At 38.1% G+C, this 23,807-nt stretch overlaps 2 protein-coding genes across 2 annotated transcripts; one reads left to right on the top strand and one right to left on the bottom strand.

The window, feature by feature from the left end:
* Window positions 1-249: 249 nt before the first annotated feature.
* On the bottom strand, window positions 250-3,145 carry LOC115824751 (G1/S-specific cyclin-E2-like). The gene is made up of 11 exons (XM_030788505.1): window positions 3,132-3,145; window positions 2,965-3,034; window positions 2,805-2,861; window positions 2,589-2,701; window positions 2,311-2,446; window positions 1,736-1,882; window positions 1,540-1,635; window positions 1,119-1,253; window positions 901-1,012; window positions 639-796; window positions 250-339 (listed from the first exon to the last, which is right to left on the bottom strand). Exons 1-11 carry the CDS (start codon window positions 3,143-3,145, stop codon window positions 250-252), a joined length of 1,128 nt encoding a protein of 375 aa, XP_030644365.1.
* Window positions 3,146-6,663: 3,518 nt separating this feature from the next.
* On the top strand, window positions 6,664-14,453 carry LOC115824750 (scavenger receptor cysteine-rich type 1 protein M130-like). Its single transcript, XM_030788504.1, has 10 exons — window positions 6,664-6,697; window positions 8,054-8,338; window positions 9,573-9,887; window positions 10,601-10,912; window positions 11,889-12,005; window positions 12,186-12,305; window positions 12,687-12,761; window positions 13,197-13,259; window positions 13,354-13,428; window positions 14,323-14,453. Exons 1-10 carry the CDS (start codon window positions 6,664-6,666, stop codon window positions 14,451-14,453), a joined length of 1,527 nt encoding a protein of 508 aa, XP_030644364.1.
* Window positions 14,454-23,807: the final 9,354 nt, after the last annotated feature.

The following is a 23,807-nucleotide window of genomic DNA, read 5'->3' as shown; positions in this document are numbered from 1 at the left end:
CATAAAGCTGTCGAAACTAAATTCTGTTTTAGCAACATAATGACCCTCATTTTTTCCCCTCATTAAGGTCAAAATGTGGGGAAAGGGCCTTAACATTTGATAAAGCAAAAGGCAGTACTGCACCACATTTACTGAGAGAGAAATGGCAGTTTGTAGCTCACCAGCCAAGATGTACCAACACTGCACTTTTCCATAAACAACAGTTAACAGAACCAGTGCTGAGATGAAGATGGTGTATATTCATCATACTCAGTGTGTAGTGACTTTCTCTGTGCTACTAGGAGGGGTTGGAGGAAAGGTGCCGTCCATACTTTGTGTCTGTCTACGCTGAGCTTCATTCTGAAAGAGTAAAGAAATAGGAATCACCCAAACATGCCAGTGGAAATGAAACAAGAAAAATGGTTTCTATCAAGCCTATTTTGGACCTCAGGTTTAAGAGTAAATTGTTGGATTTTATGCAAAGCTGTAAAGTGAAATGGGCAGCCGATGCCGGAATACGGTGGCTCTTTTTGGCACTAGAGCTCTGTCCTCAGCGTTTAGGGGAAATTCAACAGTCCAATCAATAAGAACAGCCTACAAATAGCACGTTTCAATTTTAATTCACAACATTCTGTCATAAATAGCAAACTGTTACTCACCAGCATGGTAAGGTAGTCTGCGTGTGTCTGGATATTATGGCGGTCCTCAGGAGCCACTTTGCTAAACTCTTTGAGCTGTACACCTGAGTAGCCCCCCACAGTCTCCACAAAGGGAGCCATCCAGTTCACACAGCTCTCCACAGCATCCCACGATAAACCTGACAACACAAAGTCCCGTCACTCTCATGGGCGGGTTACACGCCACAAAACAGGCATCAGCTCAGCACAGACCTTATGCTTCCCACAACATAACATAACTCACCAGATACTTTTTGAACCACGTCGAAAGATAAGAAGTGACATAATGCTGCCGCCGCCAACACGCCGTACTTAAAGTCCAGGGAACCGACATCGAGAATACATAAATCTAAGAGCTACAAAAATAAATAAACAAAGAGTGAAGCAGTGGTTGATACATATGGGCATTTCATGATTGGGTGATTAGGAAACTACTAGTTTATATACATGCATACTCCATACCTGTGTGATCTGAATGTAAGTGTCCTGAGAAAACTGCGGTACTAGAAGATTAGAGAAGTCATAGAGAGATGCCATCTGAAGGTAGACTTTGATCCAGGAGACAACAGTTTCCGGACAGAGGTCCCAATTCAAAGCCTATTAAATACAATTATATTTGAGAATCAAGACAGAGCTCAGCTACTTTGAGCACTTTAGTTCTTAGTGTCCTAAAAAATTGAACTATCTTTGTGTATTTACTTCCTTTGATAATATGATTGTATGTGATTGAGTTTACATGCGTCTAACAGAAAGTATTATTACTATTACCGTTATGACTGAACAGCTGTGATTTAGTAACAGTTTAACATCTGCTTTATTAGAATGACTTGATAGTAAGAAAACGTAAGGGTATATTAGAAACCTCAAACATAAATGAATATACCTTTAACATGATTAGCTCCATTTGAAGAATCTCCTCCTCCAGACAGGCCCCATCAGTGACGTAGGCCAGCTCCTGAATCTTAGGAGGATAAATTTCCTGCAGGGAAAAGAGGATCAAACTCAACTCCTGCTTTCGCAAATGTCAATAGTAAAAAAAAAAAAAAAATCGGTAAAGGTTTGAACTTGACTTCTCGTACCTCAATTTTGGATGCAATGAAGAGAGCAGTAATTCCCATGAGCTGAAGATGCTCTTTATTGACATTCTCCTGAGTCAACATGAACCTGTCAAAGAAGTCTTGAGCCAGGTAGAATGTCTGCCTGTGGAGTGTGTAAGCCTCACTCACCTACGACAAAAGGATGAAAAAAAGTGTGTAATGATAAGGATTCATGCAAATATAAAAATATCTGTAAAGCTGATCAAAATTTATATTCAACTTTTTAATACATTTGGCAGCAAAGCAAATTGAGACCAATGTGATAAGAAACCTAAATTTACACTGTGCATTTTCCAAAAGATTAATTCAGCATAGCAGGGGTTGTTTTAAGGTCAGGTCCCTCTTTATAAGAACTCGGAAATTTTTTTATCGTCAACATGGCATTACTTCATTAGTGTCTTTTCTCAGGGTGGCGTAACACTCAATCCTGCGGTACACTTTTTAATAGTGCACGAAGAACTGTTTTATACTGACACTAAAAGGAACAGCAATGAACTACCGACATTAATAAATGCCATCTCATAAAAGTCTTGACCATTTTCAAACTGCTGTCTCACCTCCATAAGCCAGTCTAAAAGAATGGACCTCATCTTGGGTTGGAGTTTAGGATGCTGCTGCAGGAAGCTCTTATTGTGCTTATACTTCACTTCCTTACTCAGCATCTTGACCCACACATCTTCAGAACTGCCCCAGCTGACAGACAGAAAGCAGTCTTTTAATGTATGAAACAAACCAAATACAAACTACAGCACATGCTTTTAACCAAGTCAGCTACAGGCTCATTTCATACTACACATCCAGCCTCGGACTGAGACGTCCGTATGCATAAACTAACCTGAGGAGAGGAAAGGGCGATGGCTGTATCAGCTGTTTTGAGGGAGCGACACCAGTATCCTTTTCAAGTCCATCAAAAGGAGCCTCAAAGATCCCTTCCTCAGTCCATAGATTCTGAACACACAGATCATTTAATTTACATCAAGATTATAATCTTGACAACAGAATATTCTTAATGTCGACAGATGTGTGAAGAATGACTTTGCTATTGCAATACCTGTGCCTCACAATGAATCCTCTTTGAGGTTACCAACGTTTTCCTCCTACTGCACTGCTGAAAGACAAAATTCAATGATTAAAAGAAAAGACTACAACGAGAGACATTATTATTTGATTATTGTACCCAACCAATGTGTTTACATGAACAATATACAAACCTCTTTCCTTATTCTTGCTATCTTGTGTTTATGTGTGGATGCATTTTCAGACTTTGCTTGCAAACGACCGCTGCAATGACATGAAAATGCAGTTAGTTATTAACTGTACAATTAAACAAATTAAAGTAACGGAGAGACTACAAGAGCTAACGTAATCCCGCTCTTACCTTCGTCTAGTCATGATCTTGTTTGAGAAACAAAGAGGGTCACCACACTTCTCTGAAATTTAAAGTACAAAATATGTTTTAATTACATTCAAATTAAAAACTGCACTTAGTGCAGGCAACTTGCTATAAAAGACACCTATCGGAGAGTGTAAAATGCATATTAAAACCGTCAGTTTTTGTTTGGTTTTTTTTTGCAAGTGACTGCTCTTGGCAAAGTCATCTGTCAGGAGTTTAAGTTGAACACAAAAGCCTGGATGAACATTAGACCCACAAACCACTTAAACATTTCTGAAGCTTAATGTTCAGTTATGATACATACTAGAGTCTCAATATACTAATCTTTACATTAACATAAATGAAACAAAACAAGATTTTATACAATTCTTTTAACGACACGTACCCGCCAAAATTTACCCGGGCGGGCTGTACGTTCTAATAAGCCAACCTACATATGCCGTAATGCACCGAACTTACTTTGCATTATGCATAACTCATATCTTTATTTATCTTGGAAAGACAGCGTCTTGAACTTTAAGGCAAACATTTAGCTGAATTTAAGGCGACTGAAGAAAATATAAACATATGCTACAATATGGGCTCCTTGCTATCAAGCTAGCTAGCTTTTATCAGTTCCTAAGTTCCTCCAAAAAGAGACAATCAAGTTGACCCAGCTTTAATGTAGACATACAACAACTAAAGGCGTACATGCAACAGTACTTAACGAGAATAGTATACAAACGTTTCTGTCTATTAAACTTGCAATTTGATGAACTAGTAATATAAACTTTATAAGTAATGCAAACATATTTGCTATCTAGCTAGCGTTGGTTAGCTAGAACATTTAGTGTACAAGTTAACAACATAATAATAATGACACTAACGTAAAAATATTTGATGCTCAAGGTAAAAGCTTTGTTGGTGAAATTTTCAATTTGAGAACATATCTTATTATTACAAGTAAGAAATCACCGAGGCAGTCCGCTTCCTTACCTTACTTAGTGCGAAATGAATATCTCGCGCCGGCGCCAAGCGTTTATCGAGCGGCAGTTTTGTTGCCAGTGCGCATGTGTACCTTGGCACTTATATTTTCTTTTTTAACAACATTAGCCATTTAGAAAAAAAAGAAGCAATTAAAACTATTCAGCAACTATACAAGACGGACTTTCATGTTGAGATGACATTAATAATACTCTGTTTCAGTCTCCTGGACTGAAATAAGACAGACTGTCAGCCAAGTCACCAAAGTGTCTTTCCGCTGATTTGTGTAAAACTAGTATTTTTTATTTCCCGGCTAGTTCAAAACGGACCAATATGGTTACTCAAAGCGATCCGACCTCCTATGTTTCACTGATAATGAACTAGAAGAACAATTATTTTAAAAAGCTGAGTGAACATCGGTGTATCGTCTTCAAACTGTCAAGGCGGCTCTTTCTTATTGGTGGAATGTCCCTACATGCGAGCCAATGGGAGTGAGAGTTAATGAACCATGTGCATTTGTCCCAAAATGTAAACAAATATCTCTTAATAGGTCTCAACTGAAAATGAAAGAACAATTCACATCAGGACACCGCGCTAAAACCATTGACATATTGGAATTAAAATAGCCTATCTGAAGGGTTTACATCGCACCTTAAAATTCTGATTAAGTTAAAGGAAACGTCCGGACTTGTGAAATTCTAAGTAAGAATCTCTTTTGCTTTCCTAAGTACAGTTATGGTGATCTGAATTTTTATTGTTAGATTATTTCAGCACTCCAACAACCGTAAGTTCTCCATAAGTCTTAAAGATCTTTTTTATAATCAGTTTCCACATGTATAAAGTTTGAAAATAGCTGCTGAACAACAAACTTTCAACACGCTTTGTTAAAAAAAATCTGAAAGCTTTCAGTACTTAATTGTCGACTTATAAACGCCTAAAAAACATTTGTGTAAGAAATGAAGGGTTATGGAAAATACGCAGACGAACCGCTCAGACCAGCAGCTCCGCGTTCATAGCCCTATGTGGCTAACATTTGTTTCCAGTAGGGAGCAGCATTGTTCCTCTGCAATGTTAAGCACCCTTATGTTTGAAGATATTCACCGAACATTTTGAAGGTATTATACATCCCAGGTGTAATAAATAAAAACAAACATGTTCGTTATTTTATTAGGCTCCCAAACTCATAACATTTGTTCCTTAAACGACATTTATAATATTTGTCAAATATCATATAGTAATACACATTACATATTTATGACAGCGTAAATGAATATACAGCAGGTGCATGTCTTTTCCCTTTATTCTTTTAAATTTACGCCTGTAAATTATGATCGCCCGCTGAATTCAACGAATATGATTGGTTAGATGGAACTGCAGTTGAAACAAATATTCCATATATTCAATAGCCGCAAAGCTTGTCGAGCTTCTTTAGATGGCTCGCAAAGTCTCATTTTTAGCCGAAGGCGAATGTTGTGGATGTAGTTCAGTGCAGAAACACGGAAACATGAAGTGAAACACCCCGCCCCCCGCCTCTCCAGTTGGCATTTGGCACGGTCACTCTAGCTTGCTAAACTTTCTGTCATACGAAATGACTTGGTGCATTGATACTGTTCAACCCACTATATGAAGAAGTAGGAGGCAAGCAAATCAGTATATGCAAATCAATACAATACGTTAGTTTTGCTTTCTGCCTTGAAAGTGATCTGAAACACAGTGATGTGTCTGACTTGAAAAAACAGATCATTTCCATGGAAGATTGATGCAGTTCTTATCCATGCCATCAGCACACCACCCCTTTGTCCGCTGCATGAAGCCTGCATTTTCAACTAAGTTTTAAAAACTACTTGAACGTCGAGAAACGGACGGAATTTTGAGAAGGGAGCGGAAAAAATATGTTTAGTTGTGTTAGTGTTCTTGAAAATTGTTTAAACTCATTGTCGTCAATTAGTAAGACCAAGATAGTTTGCAACTGATATTAGCTTTAATAAATTACTATCAGATATGAGCTCTGCGAACAATTTCTGTTCTCAGCACAGTTTTGACACTGAAACCTATTTGTTCATGTTTTCAAGGGTAAATAAACATGTAAAGAAAAACTATATGTTATCTCTGCCTCTTGTTATGGTTCAGTGTTGCAGTTAGGCCTCAGAAAAAAAAAAAATCTTCCCTGAAGCCATTGTGAAAAGTCTATCTCATCTTTAGTGTTAGATGGATAAAATACATATTTAATCCAGCATGCCCACTAGGACTAACAGCTGGACTGAAGTGCATCTGCGTACATATGTTTATTTTAAATAAATATAATTCACTTTGTTCTCTTATGTTAGTGATCAGGATACCTGGTTCTGTAAAACGAATATACTTCCATATTGCGAGCAGTCACATGGTACTAGAGAGGAACTTGGTGGCTGAAGAGGCCACACACTGTATGAGAGTTTGCTTAGACAGATCTCGTGATAGAATTTCTCCTGCGTCTCTGTCTCTTACAATGCATTGTTCTCAGATGTTATAGCTGCTGGGTCTGAGCAGAAAGAGAATGGAGATAGTCAAAATCATGACTGTGCTTCTGGCTTTTCGTTTCTGTAAAGGTACGTGCTTCGTGCTTCAGATCTCACATTTTTATTTAAGATTTTCTTGTGTGTGCCGGAAACAAAGAAAAGGTATAAACCTTTGTGTGTTTGTGTGTGTTATATCCCTGATTTGATTTAGTGATGAATGTTTTTATTTGACAAATCTCTCTCTTACATTACAAAATGATCAGGTACTGTAAAATTCTTTATTTGTATTTGGCATATTCTCCACATTTTCATATGACTCACATAATGTTATAAAATTTCTCTGATTCAAGAAAGCATGTCACACATTTTGCCATGTTCTACACTTGTGGCACAACTTGTGAACTGTACGAGTGGTTAGTCAAAATTGTTCAGGATCTCCTTGAAAACAACTGTTCTGTGTGATGGAGTGATTTTTTCAAGACCTAGTTTCTTTTATTTAAGTTGTACCCCTCTAAGTTTGACTTACCGTATTTTTTTCTGGCCATTTTTGAAGTAGTTCAAAATATTACCCCTAAACACATTCCTAACAGCTTTTTATATTACTTTTATGAATTTCCACTGATATTCAGAATGATTTTCTGTGCTGTAGGTATGTACTGATTTGTTTTTTACAGCTTAATGTATTTTTCATATATCAGTGATCTTTCTCAACCATTATTAAAAGAAACTTGAAAAAGTCTAACAGGCATACTTCTGGTGCAATGTGGTATGGAAGCACAATATTTCTCAAAGTTCAAACTGTGACACAGGATGTGGCAGTGGGTGTTTTGTGTTATACTCGCTTTGTAGCTGTTGCAGGTGCAAACATTTCTCAACAATAACCTTTATGATCACCACAATAGCAGACACTACACAAATGTTTCAAATGGGTGCAGTGATATCAATGTGTTTTCCACCTAATACTCATTTTAGAAAAAGCTATTCCATTTTTCAGAAATGACTGACTCAGATGTTTTCAAACCTTGAAGACCTATAGCTAAGATAAAGATCAAATCAAAAACATGTCAGCATTTGCCCATTTAAAAATTAAACAACATTCCCTCCAATACACGCTGTAAAATGCAAAAATGCCATTAGTTTGCTTGGCTTGAGAGCAAGAGGTAAACTTATTTCCTAGATCGAATCAAGGTGCTAACTCAGTGAATTTTGATTTCTGCCTCTTGAACGCAGAGACAAATTTATTACCTTTATCAAATTAAGGTACTTAGTGAATTTTAACTTTATAACCATATATACATAAAAATATATTTACATATATATTTCTCTTCTTGAGGAATTCCTTCAGATATATTTAAATACCTGTTTCTTACATGGTGACCCTTCTTCACCGTGTGAGTAATACATGACATTTTTACCCTCATTTTCTTTCTGTTCTTCTTTTGTCAGTGATGGCTGGACCTGTCATTAAGGAGCTCTCTGAACCATGTTCCTGGACTTTGATGTCTTCTCACGGTGAGAACGAGACAGTTACACTCTCCGTTGAGTCCACTGACAGTCTCATCAGTCAGGTCTGCCAGGCTCTTGGCTGTGGACACATGCTCTCACGCAAGGAGAACAGAGCACCACCTAATAGTACCTGTCTCACTGGCTGCTTCTACCATAACCCTGAAATAACCAATTGTACTGAAGTGGTGGAGAGTACTTGTACAGTCCTGTCTCATGTTCTCTGTGGTAAGAACAGAACACCTGTCTCATCGAATATTTATGGGGGAAAGGCTTATTACACTGTATTTTTATGAACAGTTGTTGTGTACCATGAGCATAAACCAAGCAGGTGCGTACTTTTTTCAGAGTATCCAGAAACAAAAAAAAGATAAGTGGGAAGCTGTGAAGTACCATGCTATCATTAAATGTACAGTACAGAGTACATTTAATGTACTGTATAGTAATATGCTACAGTTAAAAGTATAGTGTTAACCTATATAACAACTTTGAGGAGTATGTGGCGATGTGTAAGAATTACATTACAAATTATAGTGCATGTATCAAGAAACACAGACGTCAACCTTGAGAATTGTCATAGAACTTTTTATTTGCTAAGAGTATTAGAATAAGGACATGATGGGAATGGGCGTGTTTGGTATACATGACCTTAGTATGAATAAAAAAAAAGAGGTATTAAGTATTATATGAAATTCCCAGTGCTCTGACAAGCTCTTCTGTCTGTTGGCAGATGCTCCTCATGTAATTGAGCAGACTAAAACATGTTCCTGGAGTCTCAGGTCTGTTAAAATGGATTCCAGAGTTATTTTAACGGAGGAGTCTACAAACAGACTGGCTGGGGAGATCTGTCGGAGTATGGGTTGTGGAGAGATTCTTAATCTCATTACAAACAGGTCATTAGTTGGTGACACTTGTCTTTCTGGTTGTACCTACCACAACTCTCGCTTGAGAAACTGCACAGACATCGTAAATACTACGTGCCACGTCCTACAAGGAGGTACCTGTGGTAAGTCACAAAACAGATTGCTCAGTGAGTGATCATTAGGGCTCATACGATTGGGAATCTTTTTCCTCTCTGCTGGAAACTGTAACTCAAACAGACTAGTCACAGTATGTTCTGAGAACTGTTTAGTCATGTTTCAGGTGCGTGTGCGTGTGCGTGTGCGTGTGCGTGTGCGTGTGCGTGTGTGTGTGCATGGGCATGTATGCGTATGCACTTGTGTGTGCCTGGCGTGTGTGGGTGCATGTCTGATGTTATTCCCGAATAAAAGCTAGAAAAGGTCAGTTTCAGTCTGTAAGCTTTAATACTCACAACAACATGCACATTATCTGTGCAAAGATCAGTCACACATTCTTAATATCTCAGTTGTCACAACTGACTATTATTTGCTGGAAAATGACATTTTATCAGTGTAAAGTATTACTGAACTCAACCAACTAGTTCATGAATCTGTCACCACAGGAAACAATGCGGTCCGCCTGGTTGGTGGCAGCCATAGATGTGCAGGTCGTGTGGAGCTGTGGAAAGCAGGGCAATGGGGCACGGTGTGTGATGATGGTTGGGAGAAGCAGGATGCTGACGTTGTATGCGCCCAGCTGGGCTGTGGTTATGCCTTGTCTGTGTCTGGACAGGGAGGGCCTTTTGGTCAAGGCAAAGGCCCTATCTTCTTGGATGAACTTAATTGCACAGGCACAGAGAGAAACCTGTGGGAATGCCCTGCCCTAGAAGAGGGTCATGACTGTGGCCACAAAGAGGATGCTGCAGTCGTGTGTTCAGGTACATGAGACAGTTCGTGGTTAATGTTTCAGTAAGAACAGTAAAAACAGAGCATGCTAGTGGATCAGCTGCAAAATGATATCTGGCCTAGATAAGCATCTATGTATGAAAATTCTCATCAGATTCTTATTTTTTAATCTTTTTCACTGTTTTCTCAAGTACATATTCACACCATTATGTATTCTCTATGACACCAGGGTACACTGAAGAATGCATCTAAAAAAATCAATTTTACAGTCTAGCTCAAAAATGAAATGTCTCTGATGTTTGGGTGCCACCAACTTTTCTTTTCTTTTTATGCTGTAGTTCAGGTCATATTCTTTAGAGCAGCTGATGTGGTGCTCATTTTGATAATGAGAGAAGCTTCTTTGTTTAAAAACATCAAAGCCCTTGGTCAACTTTCTGAGGACTTTGGTAAAGGGAAATGTAATGGGATTGACATACTGTTAGGATTCAATCAACCAATAAATCACATCATCTAAATTAATCTAAATTATAGCAATTAAGATACATGTTATTTTTTGTGTATTTATATTATCTGTCTTTCTCTCTCTCTCCCCCTCCCTCTCTCTCTCTCTCTCTCTCTCTCTCTCTCTCTATCTATCTATCTATCTATCTATCTATCTATCTATCTATCTATCTATCTGTCTACCTGTCTATCTATCTGAATCTGTTTCTCTGACATCTTTATCATGTCGCCTGTAATCCTTCAGAGTTCAAAGCTTTGAGACTAACAGGTGGTCTGGACCGCTGCTCTGGCAGAGTTGAGATCCATCGGAATGGAACCTGGGGCACAATTTGTGACTCCTCTTGGGCAATACAAGAGGCGACCATGGCATGTACCATGTTAAAATGTGGGACACCATCAAGGTTTACTGGTTTTCCATCACACTTCCATCACAACAATGGAACACTCTGGTGGTACCTCTGTAAAAAGGAACACAAACACCTATGGGAATGTACTGAGTATGCCAACCCAGCCTATGCCTGCATTGGCACTCATGCAGCTGGACTAATCTGCAATGGTAAGTAATGATCATTAGTAAGGGCACACTTTCCAAAAATTTGTATTGAAAATATATTCTGTAAGACACTTTTGAAATTTTTTACAAGTCTTGCACACAATGCTGCTAATTACAGTGTTTAAATATGTTCAGAATAACATGCAAATGTGATTTGCTCTCTCTTTCTCTCTCTCTCTCTCTCTCTCGCTTTCTCTCTCTCTCTCTCTCTCTCTCTCTCTCTCTTTCTCTCTCGGTCTCTCTCACAGATTCACAGGGACTGCCTCTCCCATCAGCTGTTACTTCAGGACCAACTACACTGGCTGTGACCGAAGGTTAGTCACCCAGGGCTCTATCTGTTCACTGTATTATGAAGTCAAATATTACTCTTGTACAAACTGTAATATTTATACCCATCTATGAAAACCTGTGCATATTAAAAAAATAAAGTTTATTTGAAGGCATTATGTATATGAGACCATTAATCTCATTGTAGAAGTTGTGTTACGCTTTTACATCATGCTCCTCATATGCCCCTTATACTCCTCATCATATAGTAAATGACACAAAACACCCCATCTTATCTTATTACAAGCTAATGTGATATCTCTGACCTTTCCTGTTCCCCTGACATGTTTGCTTCTGATGTTTTTAACATATTCCAAAGTCTTAGGGATCACAGACGCGCCAACACGCGGGTTATTTGGGTTCTCCTTGTCTCCAGAGCTGCTAGGCTGCTTTGTGCTGTCTGGCCTTCTCCTAATAGCACTCATTGTTAATGTAGTTCGCTGCTTCAGCAATAGGAGGAAACAGCGTGAGTATAAACTCATGCAGAGTTTCTGCATGAGTTTGATGTTTTATAAATGCTGTACTGTAACATAAAAAAAATATTAGGAACTGATTTTTTATGCAACAGCATCAGTTGATTTCTCTTGTTAATGTTTCTGTTAGCTAATAATGATTTTATTTTCAAAAGAGGCTTTAACATTTTCATTTGCAGAGCTGTTTGTCCCGCCAGCGTATACTGAACTGCAAAGCAACCTTCCTGCACAAGAAAATAATTACCAGGAATCTGTCAATATCATCAAAATGACCAGTAACACTACTGAATATAACGGTCAGTGTACACAAGTCTTTTTGGTCTTTATTTGGTCTTTATAGTACATTATTAGCTTAATGCTACTTGTCTTATCCTTTCAGCTTTACATCAGCATACTGAAGTATGTTGACGGCATTGTAGAATTACCCTTGTTGTGTAATACACTGTATTTTTATTTTACCCATTACACAGTGCAAGGCGTATCAAATCCCCAAAGTTTCTGGACCCAGAGTAGTGTTGAAAGTACCACATATGACACAGACCAGGAGCAGAATGATTACTGTTCAGACCCAGCTCAGCCCCTGTCCACTTTCCGGAGTGAGTTTGCATTGATTCTTGGGTTATTATCAATATACAGGTATGACACAGGCACCTTACAAGTATTACATATAAAGATTAGGTCATATAGGTTATGAAGAAACGTGCACCCTCCTTTGCATTGCAGTACTTAAATAGTTAATTGCTTAAATAAAATTTATGCAAATGTAGAAGTTGAGAGAATTGGTTCCTCTGCATGAACAGAATTGTTTCGCATAGATTATATAACCTGTGCACCAAACCTCCCTAAATGTAGGCATACTCTGATTTTTGAAATTTAGAGAACAATCTTGGGTTATATTTATTTGAAGAATCAAATATGCCTCTTGACAATGTTAGAATGCTTTAACGTTAGAACATTCCTGTCGTCCACACTCTTAGACTCTTTACGATACAGTGCAGAAGGTCGAGTTCCCGTACTGAAAAACTCAAACCTGGACAGTGTGACTGAAGAGGGTGAGTAGAGACTCCTGGTTGGCAAGTTTTCCACCTGGAGGTCTGCACTCTCATGGGATTTCATTTCAGTCCTAATCTAACACAACTTAGTGTAATATCACAACTCCTTGGGACCATTTTTTGAATGAGGTGTCTGTATAGATCCATACAAAAAAAACCTCCTTTTGACTCTCCAGAGGGACAAATGCCCACCCTTTTCTTACTATTACCCTAAACAGTCCAATAATATTTATGAGAGCTGTACTGCTTTAGATCAGACATGATGACTTAAAGAGCCAATGTAATTTTTAATCATGTTTGGTAGCTATTGGACATGAGATGTTCTCAGCGTTGCTTATATGTTATATAATAATTCAGACATGAAGGTTAAAAATATAGAGGGATTATTTAGTTAAAATATTTATATCAACTCTTCTTTTTTGTGAAACAATTTAGGCATGCTCCATGTTCCTGATGACTACCAGCAGATCAGAAAGATCCCATCTGTCTCTCCAAGTGGTAAGAATTGCCATGCACAGTTCTCAATAAATGTCAAAGACATGAGTACAATTAGAGATCAAGATAATGTGAATGTGTCTTTTTTTCCATGCAGTTGACTCATTTGACTCATCTAGCACATCCTCTGGAGAATGTTATGAGAACACAGGGACAAATGCTGATGATCAAGGTTTTAGTACTTTTGCTCTGTCCCATTCACGCATTGGTTAATTACTAATCAAACTCAGATACAGATTTGTGTTCATTTCTAAAGTGAATGAAAAATACTGAATAATTCCTGTGAAAATGACAGAATGTGTTTTTTTTTCCTTCACTGCCATTACTATGATTCAGACAGGGTACCATTTTAGATCATTTGACTCAGATGTGGATGGTATTGTGACCATATACCACATATAAGACTTTGAAATGAAAGGTCATTCACCTCGTTTTCTTATGTAGTTCCACTCTGTCAGGCTGAAAATACAGACCACTTCCTGCAGCACACCGAGGGTCAAAACCAAGATTACAACGTCGGTCACCCATTTGCATCCGTAAACCACTTTGATCAAGGTGTCAAACCGTTCCTGCTTTCACTGCTTTTCATTTTGCTTTTCTGCTTCTCATCTGCATACAGTAGAATATTTGAAAAGTTATTCTTGCATTTTGTTTGTTCATAGTTAAGAATGTTTGTTTGGTCTTGATTCCCTTCCATTCTATGCACTGACGTGACATGCCCCTAAGTTGTTACACATAGACATTTGACGGAATATAGATGACACCAGCTCTAAATCTGGTTTGTGGTTAGTTTTTTTTTTTTTTCACACGAAAAGTATACCTCAAACCAAAGTAGCTGTGACAGTCTAGATGATCCTAGCTTGAAAACAGTGGCTTGTATTTTGATGAATGATTTTCATGCCAAAACTTGTTGAGAATTCTAGAATGGTTGTGCGCCCCTTTCAAATATTTCTGTGAAGATGTGTATGGTTCACTAATGATATATAGGCTATATATATTTTTGAGTGTTATAAGTCTGCTCAGCAGAGTGAGATTGTAAATTCTTTGTTTTGGTTCTCATTATCAGCAGCGACTAATGGGTATAGCAGTGGAGAGGACTCTGAGCTGTACTCTCCAGTCAGCCCGGACCCTGTTCAGGACTCTCCCGAAAGTGACTATGACGATATTGGAAACTACCAGCCGCTGTCTAGTGCCTGACGTGACAGATCCGAGATATTTACAAGCCATGATATGATACAGTCCACGTGCCATTCTGCAATAAACCATTTATATTCTCCCGTCAGTTTAGAATGAAAACAACTTTGTTTTATTGATCCCTGAGAACCTGTTTTTTATTCTGCTTTGCTCCTCTTTTCTGTCATTTTACCATATATCTGTTACAAATATCATATGTTTTTAAACACTGCTTATCATAACATTTTTAGCATAAAAACAGATTATCACAAACTACGATCATACTGCATATTATAATTGACACTTGAGAAGAGTACCAGTTTTTCTTTTGCTTTTCTACTACAAATGTGAATAAAGCTTTTGACAAATGCTCGGAGTGATTAAGACTTTTTTTATTTATCTGTCCACTATGGGGATAGGCATTTATGCAGTATTAGTTGACAGTAGTGTTGATTCACAGTTTGTATTAGCTCAGATGCAGTTGAGCAGGCACCGCAATTTCCATAGCCTGACCACAAGATGGTGCTGTATCCTATTCTTAGTTGTGAATTTACATATTAGCCTAGTCATAAACATGGAGATGATGGCCCCCAACTTTCATCCCTTTCAGTAGTCACCCTTTTCTCTAGAAAGTTCACCTCACAAAAAAGCTATTCATTCTCTTACTTTTAAAACACTGAGTATTAAGCAGAAGTATCAAAACATTAAGAGGTTTTGTTTTCGCATTGAGGAGTAGCTCCATTTAAAAATAAACATTGCCCTAAGGTGTTATTCATATTTTTTTCATCCAGAATCTAATTTATCAGTTACAAACACATTTTCACCAAAACGAATAAACTTCAAACATATAAAGTGAACCATTCAGTGTCAGCAGTGGTAGAAATTCGAAACATTTTCATTAAACTGTCTTTATTGAAGGTGCATTTTACTTTCATCCTAAAGTTATTGATCAAAAATCAGATGAATTTATCTAAGAGACTGTGCATTAGTTGACAACAGCGTGACTTCCAAAGGACTGATATCAATGAGATTGGTCTTTAAATGTTACATCTCCCAAATTAAAGCATCTCTCTACATTTTTTGTTTAGACCATACACTCTGCACATGCTATGATCATTTTGTATTAGACCTTTAATTGTTGGTGGACCACATTTTGAAAAATGATCTCAATATATATATGTAATATGATATTTGTTAGATTTTTTTGTGTTGCTAGGTCTGGTAATTACATTCTACACATTTGTATTTTTATAATAGATGACTGCTACAGCATCAGTGTTGTGCAGTAGGGGGCCAGTACTTGCACAAGTCCTTGAAATCCAATTTATATGTAGTTTAAGCTTAATGAAGTGATGATGAAACGGACAACTTTTTTGAGGTATGAAATCTCTCTTGCATGCCAAAGAGTGTCATCACCCAGTGAGGTATACACTGAGACTGTGCCAATGTTTATGTTCTTCATTTCAGGAGAATTTCTTGGCTCTACTGCATATTTAAACATCAAGTCCATCACTAAACTGTGTATTTAAAATCATCTATTTTCACTGGTTTGCTAGGTATGTACTTCTAATGACCTACATATTTTTCCATAGAGACAATAGTAAAAACAATGTGCTTGTATCAACGCTCTGGGAACAGCTGGTATAATTTTCCTTCAGGCATTAGTGATAGTTGTGTGCTTAGGGAAACTGATCAAAACAAATAATCAAACAATTTAGAATGGCCACGCTATGAGTAGCAAGACATATAGCAGTAACATAGTTCCCAGCGTTGACTATGTGTACATATACAGGTTAATTATAAATATATACTGTATAGACATCCAAATGTGGAGCCTTAAAACCTTATAAACTCACTTAAATATTGGACACTTGTTTATGGTGCAGTGGGTTAATATGCAGGTATGAATAAATGACAACTCACAAAAAATCATCATGAAAGACACAGTAAGCACAGCATAACTGCTGCTCCTGGCCACCATTTTAGGCTCAGTTTAGGTCTCCTTATACACACAGGTGTAGGTATAGCTAGCCTAGGATTTAGCATTCATTTCTATCAGTGTGAGGCGCAGTGGTGTGCCTAACTGCATTCCTATCCAATTCAAGCCTCTGTCAATCATCTGGATACACCCAGCAACACCAACGGTTAACTCTCAGCTGCCTGCTGCTCTCCTATATTTGATGGATATCTACTGCCATTGTTTATACACACTTATAGACAGCCCACTCAACAGGGAGGCTTGGATTTAGTCATCCAGGAATGCACTCATTCTCAGCCTAACACAGATGGAATGAAAGGAAGCCAAGGTGAAATTCCTGCATATGTGCTCTGAAATGACCTGCTGGACAGACAAAGTCATACTTAATCAAATTCAATATTTACCAGAATTGCTGCAGGTGGGTGCCGTTGCCAACTAAACATACAGTTATGTCTGGCCACAGACTGCTATGGAATCCAATATAATTACAAGCGAGATGATGATGACACAAAAAGTTTTTAGATGAATCAGTATCTCTTTGTCCCCTTTTTTTGTGTCTGTTCAGTAATGCAGTCATTTGCTCAGGATCTCAATAAAGTTGGTGGTAAATGTTTCTGTAAGTGCAGTAAAAACTGTAAACACTGCTTTTGGTGGATCAGCTGCAAAATGGTCCCTCGTCTAGATGTGTAGCTGTGTATCAAAATTCTCATTAAGTTCTCATTTTTGGATGTTTGGATGTTTTCTCAAGTACATATTCACACCATTATGTATTCTCTTTGACACCAGGATACTGAAGAATGCATCTAAAATATAAATTTCACAGTCTCTCTCAAAAAAATAGATGTTTCTGAGGTTTGGGCATCACCATATATTAACTTTCCAAACATTTTCTTTTCATGCTGTAGTTAAGGTCATATTCTTTACAGCAGTTAACGTAGTGCCCATTTTGAAAACCCGAGAAGCCTCTTTGATTAAAAACATCTAAGCCCCAGGTCCACTTTTTGAATAATCTTGGAAAAGAAAACCCGACACGATATCATAATATCTATCTATCTATCTATCTATCTATCTATCTATCTATCTATCTATCTGTCTGTCTGTCTGTCTGTCTGTCTGTCTGTCTGTCTATCTATCTAGCTATCTGTTTGCCACTGTCTTCTAACTCAACCTCTCTTCCCATTCACAGTGATAGGAATCTTCAGAACCACAGATGCTGGAGCAGATGGTTGCAGATTTTTCTGTGAATTTACCTGTCTGACCAGTGGCGTCCCACACTGCTCATCATTATTCCTGAGTGTTGTAACCCAGACACTGAAAACATTCAATGACATGATAGGGTTTCATGTAGGCAGGGAAGTGGTGTGATATCTGTGATATCAGGGAGCTTTTCCTCCTCCACACACTGTTCTGATGAAACTCTAGCTTTGCATGTGGTGAACTGGTGAAAAGGGGCTTCAGAATCATCTTGTCATCATCTCCCCTGTTGCACTTTGAAGAGGGCTCAGGTTCTACACTGTGACGGGTGAACTGCCAAACCACACATTGTTTCCTAAGAGGGGGTTAACCACTGAATAAAAGAATAGTTCAGATCAGTTGTCTATTGTGGAGTTTTTCTCTGGCCAAGTGAGAAGGTGTGTTATAAAAACTTTGGCCAAGAGGAATAATCATAAGTCATTTGATACTTGAAGAAATCAATGAAAAAGTCCTTACCTTAAAAGATCATCTTTAATCACCATCCCTGTAACATACACACACAGATATCATAAATTAATGAATGGCATTATCTCTGAAATCTGACTTAGTTTTGTTTGTGAACACAAAACATTAAGATAAAAGAAGCTGACATTAAAATACCTTCAACTGTGTTTTAAACACCCAGTCCTGTTATGCATTAAATGCTGAAGTTATTATTTTTAGCACCTGGCAAGTTCTCCAATAACTGCACTTGTGGAATAAACCGATAGCTTTGTGTAAATGGAATTTTATTCGTTTATAGAAAGACTCTGCTACGTTTATACTTATATAATTATGGAACCTGAAGCCTTTGACTCCTGGGGCTTTAAGCAGTTAGAGAAATAGTGTTGACTGTTAATTAGATGACTTTCACTACATCAGCTAAGCCCTCATCAGGAGGGTTTGAGCTCAACTGTTGATTAATAGCTCTGATCCTGCTCACTCCCCCAGACTAGTTGGGGTCTCTATGGGTCAATGCACTTATGAACATGCTTGGATGCATGCAAAGAGTGTACAATGGTCCATCAAAATGTATCATATGCATGTTCTATAATTCTGCCACAATTTGCTGCTGCCAAATTTTATACTTACTAGTAAAAGACAGTGATCACTATGATTAGGTAAATAAATGTTAATTCCAGTGGCCACTGATAGACTGCTAAAGACAGGTGGTCAGCTCGTGATTTAACACTGAAGAGACTGGTGAGGCTGAGCACATATTTTATGTCTATAAAGGGGAGGAAATGTTAAGTGTCAAGATGTCACAACAAGCTGTTGAAGTTATGTTCATTCAAGTGGTTAAATTGAGCAAGAACATTATGTGTGTTTTGTTTATATATGTAATAAACAGAGTTTTGCGTTCCAGTGTGTTTTTTGTTCTGTTCTTTGCCCTTAATTGTGTAGAAAAGCATAACAAAAAAGAATATCTGGCAAAGAGCAGAGAAACTTCTCATGAAAACACTCCCCAACAATCAGTTATAAACCATTTTATGTTGCCTTATAAGCCACAATTATTTTTAATGTTTGGCATAAACATGCATAAGTATTTATAAACATTTACAGCAACGTCCATAAAGCACTTTTGAACCATATCACTTGCTATCATAAGAGGCACGAGGCAGGAAGAGAATTTAGAAATCTACAGACAATTTACGGGGCAAGTTTATGAGTCTGTTCAGAGAAATAAAACCAGTACTTCAAAGTTATCGTAGGAGCTCAGCAGAAAGCTAATTAACCTTTAAGTTGCCACTTTGCCGATTTTAAAAGGTTTCCCTTCCTTCTCAAGGTAGCACTGCTTTACAGATAATCAGGACAGAGCAACTGACAAATCTATTAAATTCAGTTGGGGCCGATGAGAGGCTGTAAAAATACTTTTTGAATGTCTTTGTAATCTCATACGGTGGTTCGTCCTGTTTAACAATGGAAAACTAAGGAGAAGTGTTGTAATGCATCACATCCCTTTATTGACAGAACTGGATACTCTGAGAGGATGGAAAATGTGAAAGGTATTAGCAGACCTTCCATTTTACACAGAATTCTCATGCAAATGTCATGTTAAAGTAAATACATGCTTGTTATAATAACCTTGTGAAATGGTCTGACGAATGAAAATAATTCGACTCGAATACCCAAGGCAATCATCAATTTATAGTTAGGGTAAAAAAAAATTAAGTTCCTAAGCTCAAAACAGTCCTGAATCCATCAGTATTACAACCCGTAGTTTTATGGATTTTTATCAAGCTACATTTACTGTGTTCCAGCAGCATAAGCAATTCGATTCTTTACAAAGGCAGGATGCAGTGGGCTTTCCTTTACTACAAATCCTTTTTTTTTCTTTTAGTGTTCTCCAACAAGATATTGTAGATATTGAACATAGAAAGTAGTGTATCTTCAGATGGGTGTCATACATTAACCAAGCCTGAAATGCTTCGATATGCACATTGTCCCATCAACTGAATTCTTGGAGAAAAGAGTCTGTGTGGAAATAGATCTCATTACTATGGTTCAAGGTTCATTTGTAACCTCTTGTTTATAAACACCTAGCTTGTGAATTATTAGCCTGGTCTTACGTTTGGCATAGCACCAGGAGACTCTGTTGTCTTTTACACCACTAGGTAACTAGCCAATACTTAAACAGAATGTCATAAAGGTTAACACATCTTCACAGTCCCCGAATCCTTTTGTGAACTCCATCCTGAACTGGCAGCTCTGAAGGCTTGAGCCAGAACACTAACTGTGCGTGAATGGTTGTGTGGCTGGGCTGAGTGTGGGGCTGCCCTAAATGGCATATGAGTATTTCTATAGTCAGGGTGGAGAGAGGAACTGAAGTCAATAGACATGTTTTCCACTCACGTTAATCCCTCAAGGGACATCAAGGAGTGAGAATGAAATCAGCATGCCCAGCTTAAACAAATAATCAAACCCCCTCTCAAAGGTGGGACTGATGTCATCTGTTTCGAAAGAACTAATTGTGCCCAATCAGAGCTCAGTGCCAATGGAGTGGATCAGATGATTGACAGGTCCTGCTGAGTGTTTGTTTTGGATCGCGTACATGCTCTTAGATCAGTGCGTTTAAACAGGGTGAAGAAAAAAGCACTTTGGCTGTGACAGTGGGCCAGGTGAGAGCTGTAGTGTAACAGAGTTTGCCAGCCAAGGCACTGCAGTCATAGACTGTGCACTGTGTCCAGCATACGTTGGCCATTAATTACTGCCTTTCAGGCAGGCACTGATTCATACATTATTATGTAACGTATAACAGTACAAAATAGCAATTTAGTTTGTGAGAGAACACCATAAGACCATCTGAGATGACTTACTTCATTGTATGTTGGGCGAAAACGCATGTATTGCGCACACTGACCATTCCTGGTTCAACAAACTTGCCAACGAGAGACAGTGAGTCAAGTAATGACAACATGTAGACTTTGTAGTGCGAGGTTGATGACAAATGTTTTTACAGTTGCTCCTCTTCCATCAAATAAAGATGACAGCATACAGCGGACATGGTTGTTATGCCATTTCAGAGTATTTTTTGTGTCGACATTCAGATTAGATAATGATTTTCTTTGTGGATAATGATTTTCTGGTGGTCTCTCTGTTTAACATAGTGACTTAACATTAAGTAAATACAAACCTTTCCAATCATAGTTTGTCTACAGGTGACTTTGCTCAACCAAAGACAGCACGTACAATAAAGAACGGTCAGTGAGTGACCAGAGACCATCATTTCAGACGCTTGAATCGTTAAGAGGAATTTCAAGCTACTGTTAATGATACCAAACAGTCCTTACTGAAGTTGACAATCCTGTGCTACAAAAGCCTGTGTTGTTCATAGCTAAAATATTCACCCTGTCACAGGTGGCTATGATGATGCCTTAGTTTAACTGAACTCGCTTGCTTAAATGTTAATTAATTTATTTGCACATTGTTTAAGATTCTTCATAGATCTTGTGAATTGTGGTGAAAGGGGCTTAATAATGGTGACTAATGGTGAGAGTGTGACATGGGCTCTGACTGCACTGCCCTGTGTCGGCGTCTGCCACCTCATGGCACCAGTTTAACCCCCGAATTCTTCACATTCCAGTGGACGTGGGCCACAAGTCTCACTGTGGTCCATTAAAGATGACTGATGTTATTTGCTACCATTAGGCACTACCAGGCAATTGACCCTTTGACCCTCTACAAGCGACCTGTTGGAACTGCTTTTAAGTGTATCGTTAAATCTCCATGGGAAAAGCTTGCCTATCCAGGATCAGGTCGTCCTTAGCAATCAACACCTAGAGGTTAGATGGTTGAGCCGGGAGCTTGAGTTCAGTCTACCATGATAAATCCCCCCCCCCCCCCCCCTCCCTATTGTGTCAAGGTTCTGCTAAATGTGCATTTGCATGTGCGTGGATATACGTTGCGATATTTTAATATTGTATTTTATTGATATTTAATTGTGAAATATCAACAATGTCTTTCAAGCATTATTTTTCAGATCAACAATATTGTTTCAGTAGTCTTTATTTAAGCAGATATTTGATGCTACTGTTGCCCAGGACCAATTAGTTAAGTGAAAGCAGTGAGGAGGAGACTTACAAGATGACTGTACAATCTGGCCTCACTATCAGCACGGAGGAACTACTGTCAAATCAGAGGTTTGTCCTCCGAGAATAAGAAACAAAAAAGATATTAATATTAATCATGATTATTGTATTATCCTAATAATAATAATAACAATGTTGGTAAAAATGAGTTAATTGTAACTAATTGGCAATAACAGCAATAATGAGCTAATTGTAATGGCTTCATAACATCAAGCACAAGCCTTTAGCTAAAGCTTAAGATGTTAAGCTGTTTAGTGGGGGAGGGGGGGGGGGGGTCTTTGAAACTGCAGAGACCTCTGCATCATGCCTCTTTAAGTCTTTTGTATGAAGTGGCTTATGGACAGAGCAAACCAAAACATGAACCAAATGACTGTTATCTAATGCCTGTATGATTCCTTAAGTCTTTAAACAGTAACTGTATTGTAGTTAATGCATTGAATAAGCTCACCACAGTATCTAGGTTGACTGTAAGAATATTGTACTTATACACGATCATTTCAAATATGTACAATCATGGAAGGTCTGTTCACAGCTCTTGTTGTCTCGGAGAGAGCAAAGAAAACTGTCCATTATAAACATGATAAAATCAACATGTGATAGGAAAGACTGAAAACTTCTTTAAATACTCTGGTCAACTGCCCGAAATGAGGCTAATGAACTACATGTTCTTGCTAGTAGAGTTACAGTATAACTACATTGTAGTATGCAGTGCACCATGAAACTGTTTAAATATATGCTACATTAACTACAAAACAGTTCTTGTGAAATCCCTGTTAAAACAGTAATGACACCGTAAGAACAGATATAACCACATAACTACAAAGCTGAAAGGAGGCGCAGTCGCTATAGGCACCAAGTTAACTGGCTTTAAGTACGTGGGGTTTTTCCTGAGGAGGAGAAAGTGAAACCTAAGAGGGTTATCAGACACACTGTACTATTATTATTATTATTATTATGACTGTTAAATATTCCCTCTATGGATTTCCATACATTTCTTTAGACAGCTTAACAGCAGTAATTGGAAGCACATTGCATGCTCACTGTTGAGTTACAGTAACATGGTAATTGATAAAATCTGCTGTCCTCTTCTCTTCTGTGTACCTTTGTAGATAAGGTTAGACATTTGTTTCATATTTGGTGAAAGTAATGTACAGTGTTTTGAATTGCATTGGGATATTACAATGCTTCTATATGTTGCGGCTTTCAAAATTCACCACAATTTCAAATGTTGGATTTCTTGAGTTCAAGTGTGTGTGTGTGTGTGTGTGTGAGTGTGTGTATGTGTGTTTGGTGGTGTGTGTGTGTGTAGAACAGTGTGTGGGGTGTGCGTGCGTAGTTCAACAATGTGGCTTCTTCGTTTTCACAATGCGAAATATGTGTCCTGTGGCTTGGTTCTGGAGGAGAAACCCTTCCCCCCTCTTTAATTCAATCCAACAACACTTCCTTATCCGGCCTGTTAGTGTCAAGGCACATTTCCTCCTCTGTCTTAGTGATTCAGACATGGGTCCAGCTCAGTCCAACAGGACAGGTTTTGGGTTTCTCTAAAAAGGCAAAGGGCTTCAGAACCAATCAACGCTT

Source organism: Chanos chanos, chromosome 12 (assembly GCF_902362185.1).
Source record: "Chanos chanos chromosome 12, fChaCha1.1, whole genome shotgun sequence".
Lineage (NCBI taxonomy): Eukaryota > Metazoa > Chordata > Actinopteri > Gonorynchiformes > Chanidae > Chanos > Chanos chanos.
Note: the sequence above shows the minus strand (reverse complement) of the source record. Positions and strands in the feature narration are given on the sequence as shown.

Coding starts and splice junctions, on each gene's coding strand:
- LOC115824751 (XM_030788505.1), bottom strand. Junction 2,862..2,964: donor TAGCAAGAATAAGGAAAGAG/GTTTGTATATTG, acceptor TTTGTCTTTCAG/CAGTGCAGTAGGAGGAAAAC. Junction 1,883..2,310: donor TTTTAGACTGGCTTATGGAG/GTGAGACAGCAG, acceptor CTTTTGTCGTAG/GTGAGTGAGGCTTACACACT.
- LOC115824750 (XM_030788504.1), top strand. CDS start 6,664: ATGACTGTGCTTCTGGCTTTTCGTTTCTGTAAAG. Junction 12,762..13,196: donor GGACAGTGTGACTGAAGAGG/GTGAGTAGAGAC, acceptor GAAACAATTTAG/GCATGCTCCATGTTCCTGAT. Junction 13,260..13,353: donor CCCATCTGTCTCTCCAAGTG/GTAAGAATTGCC, acceptor TTTTCCATGCAG/TTGACTCATTTGACTCATCT.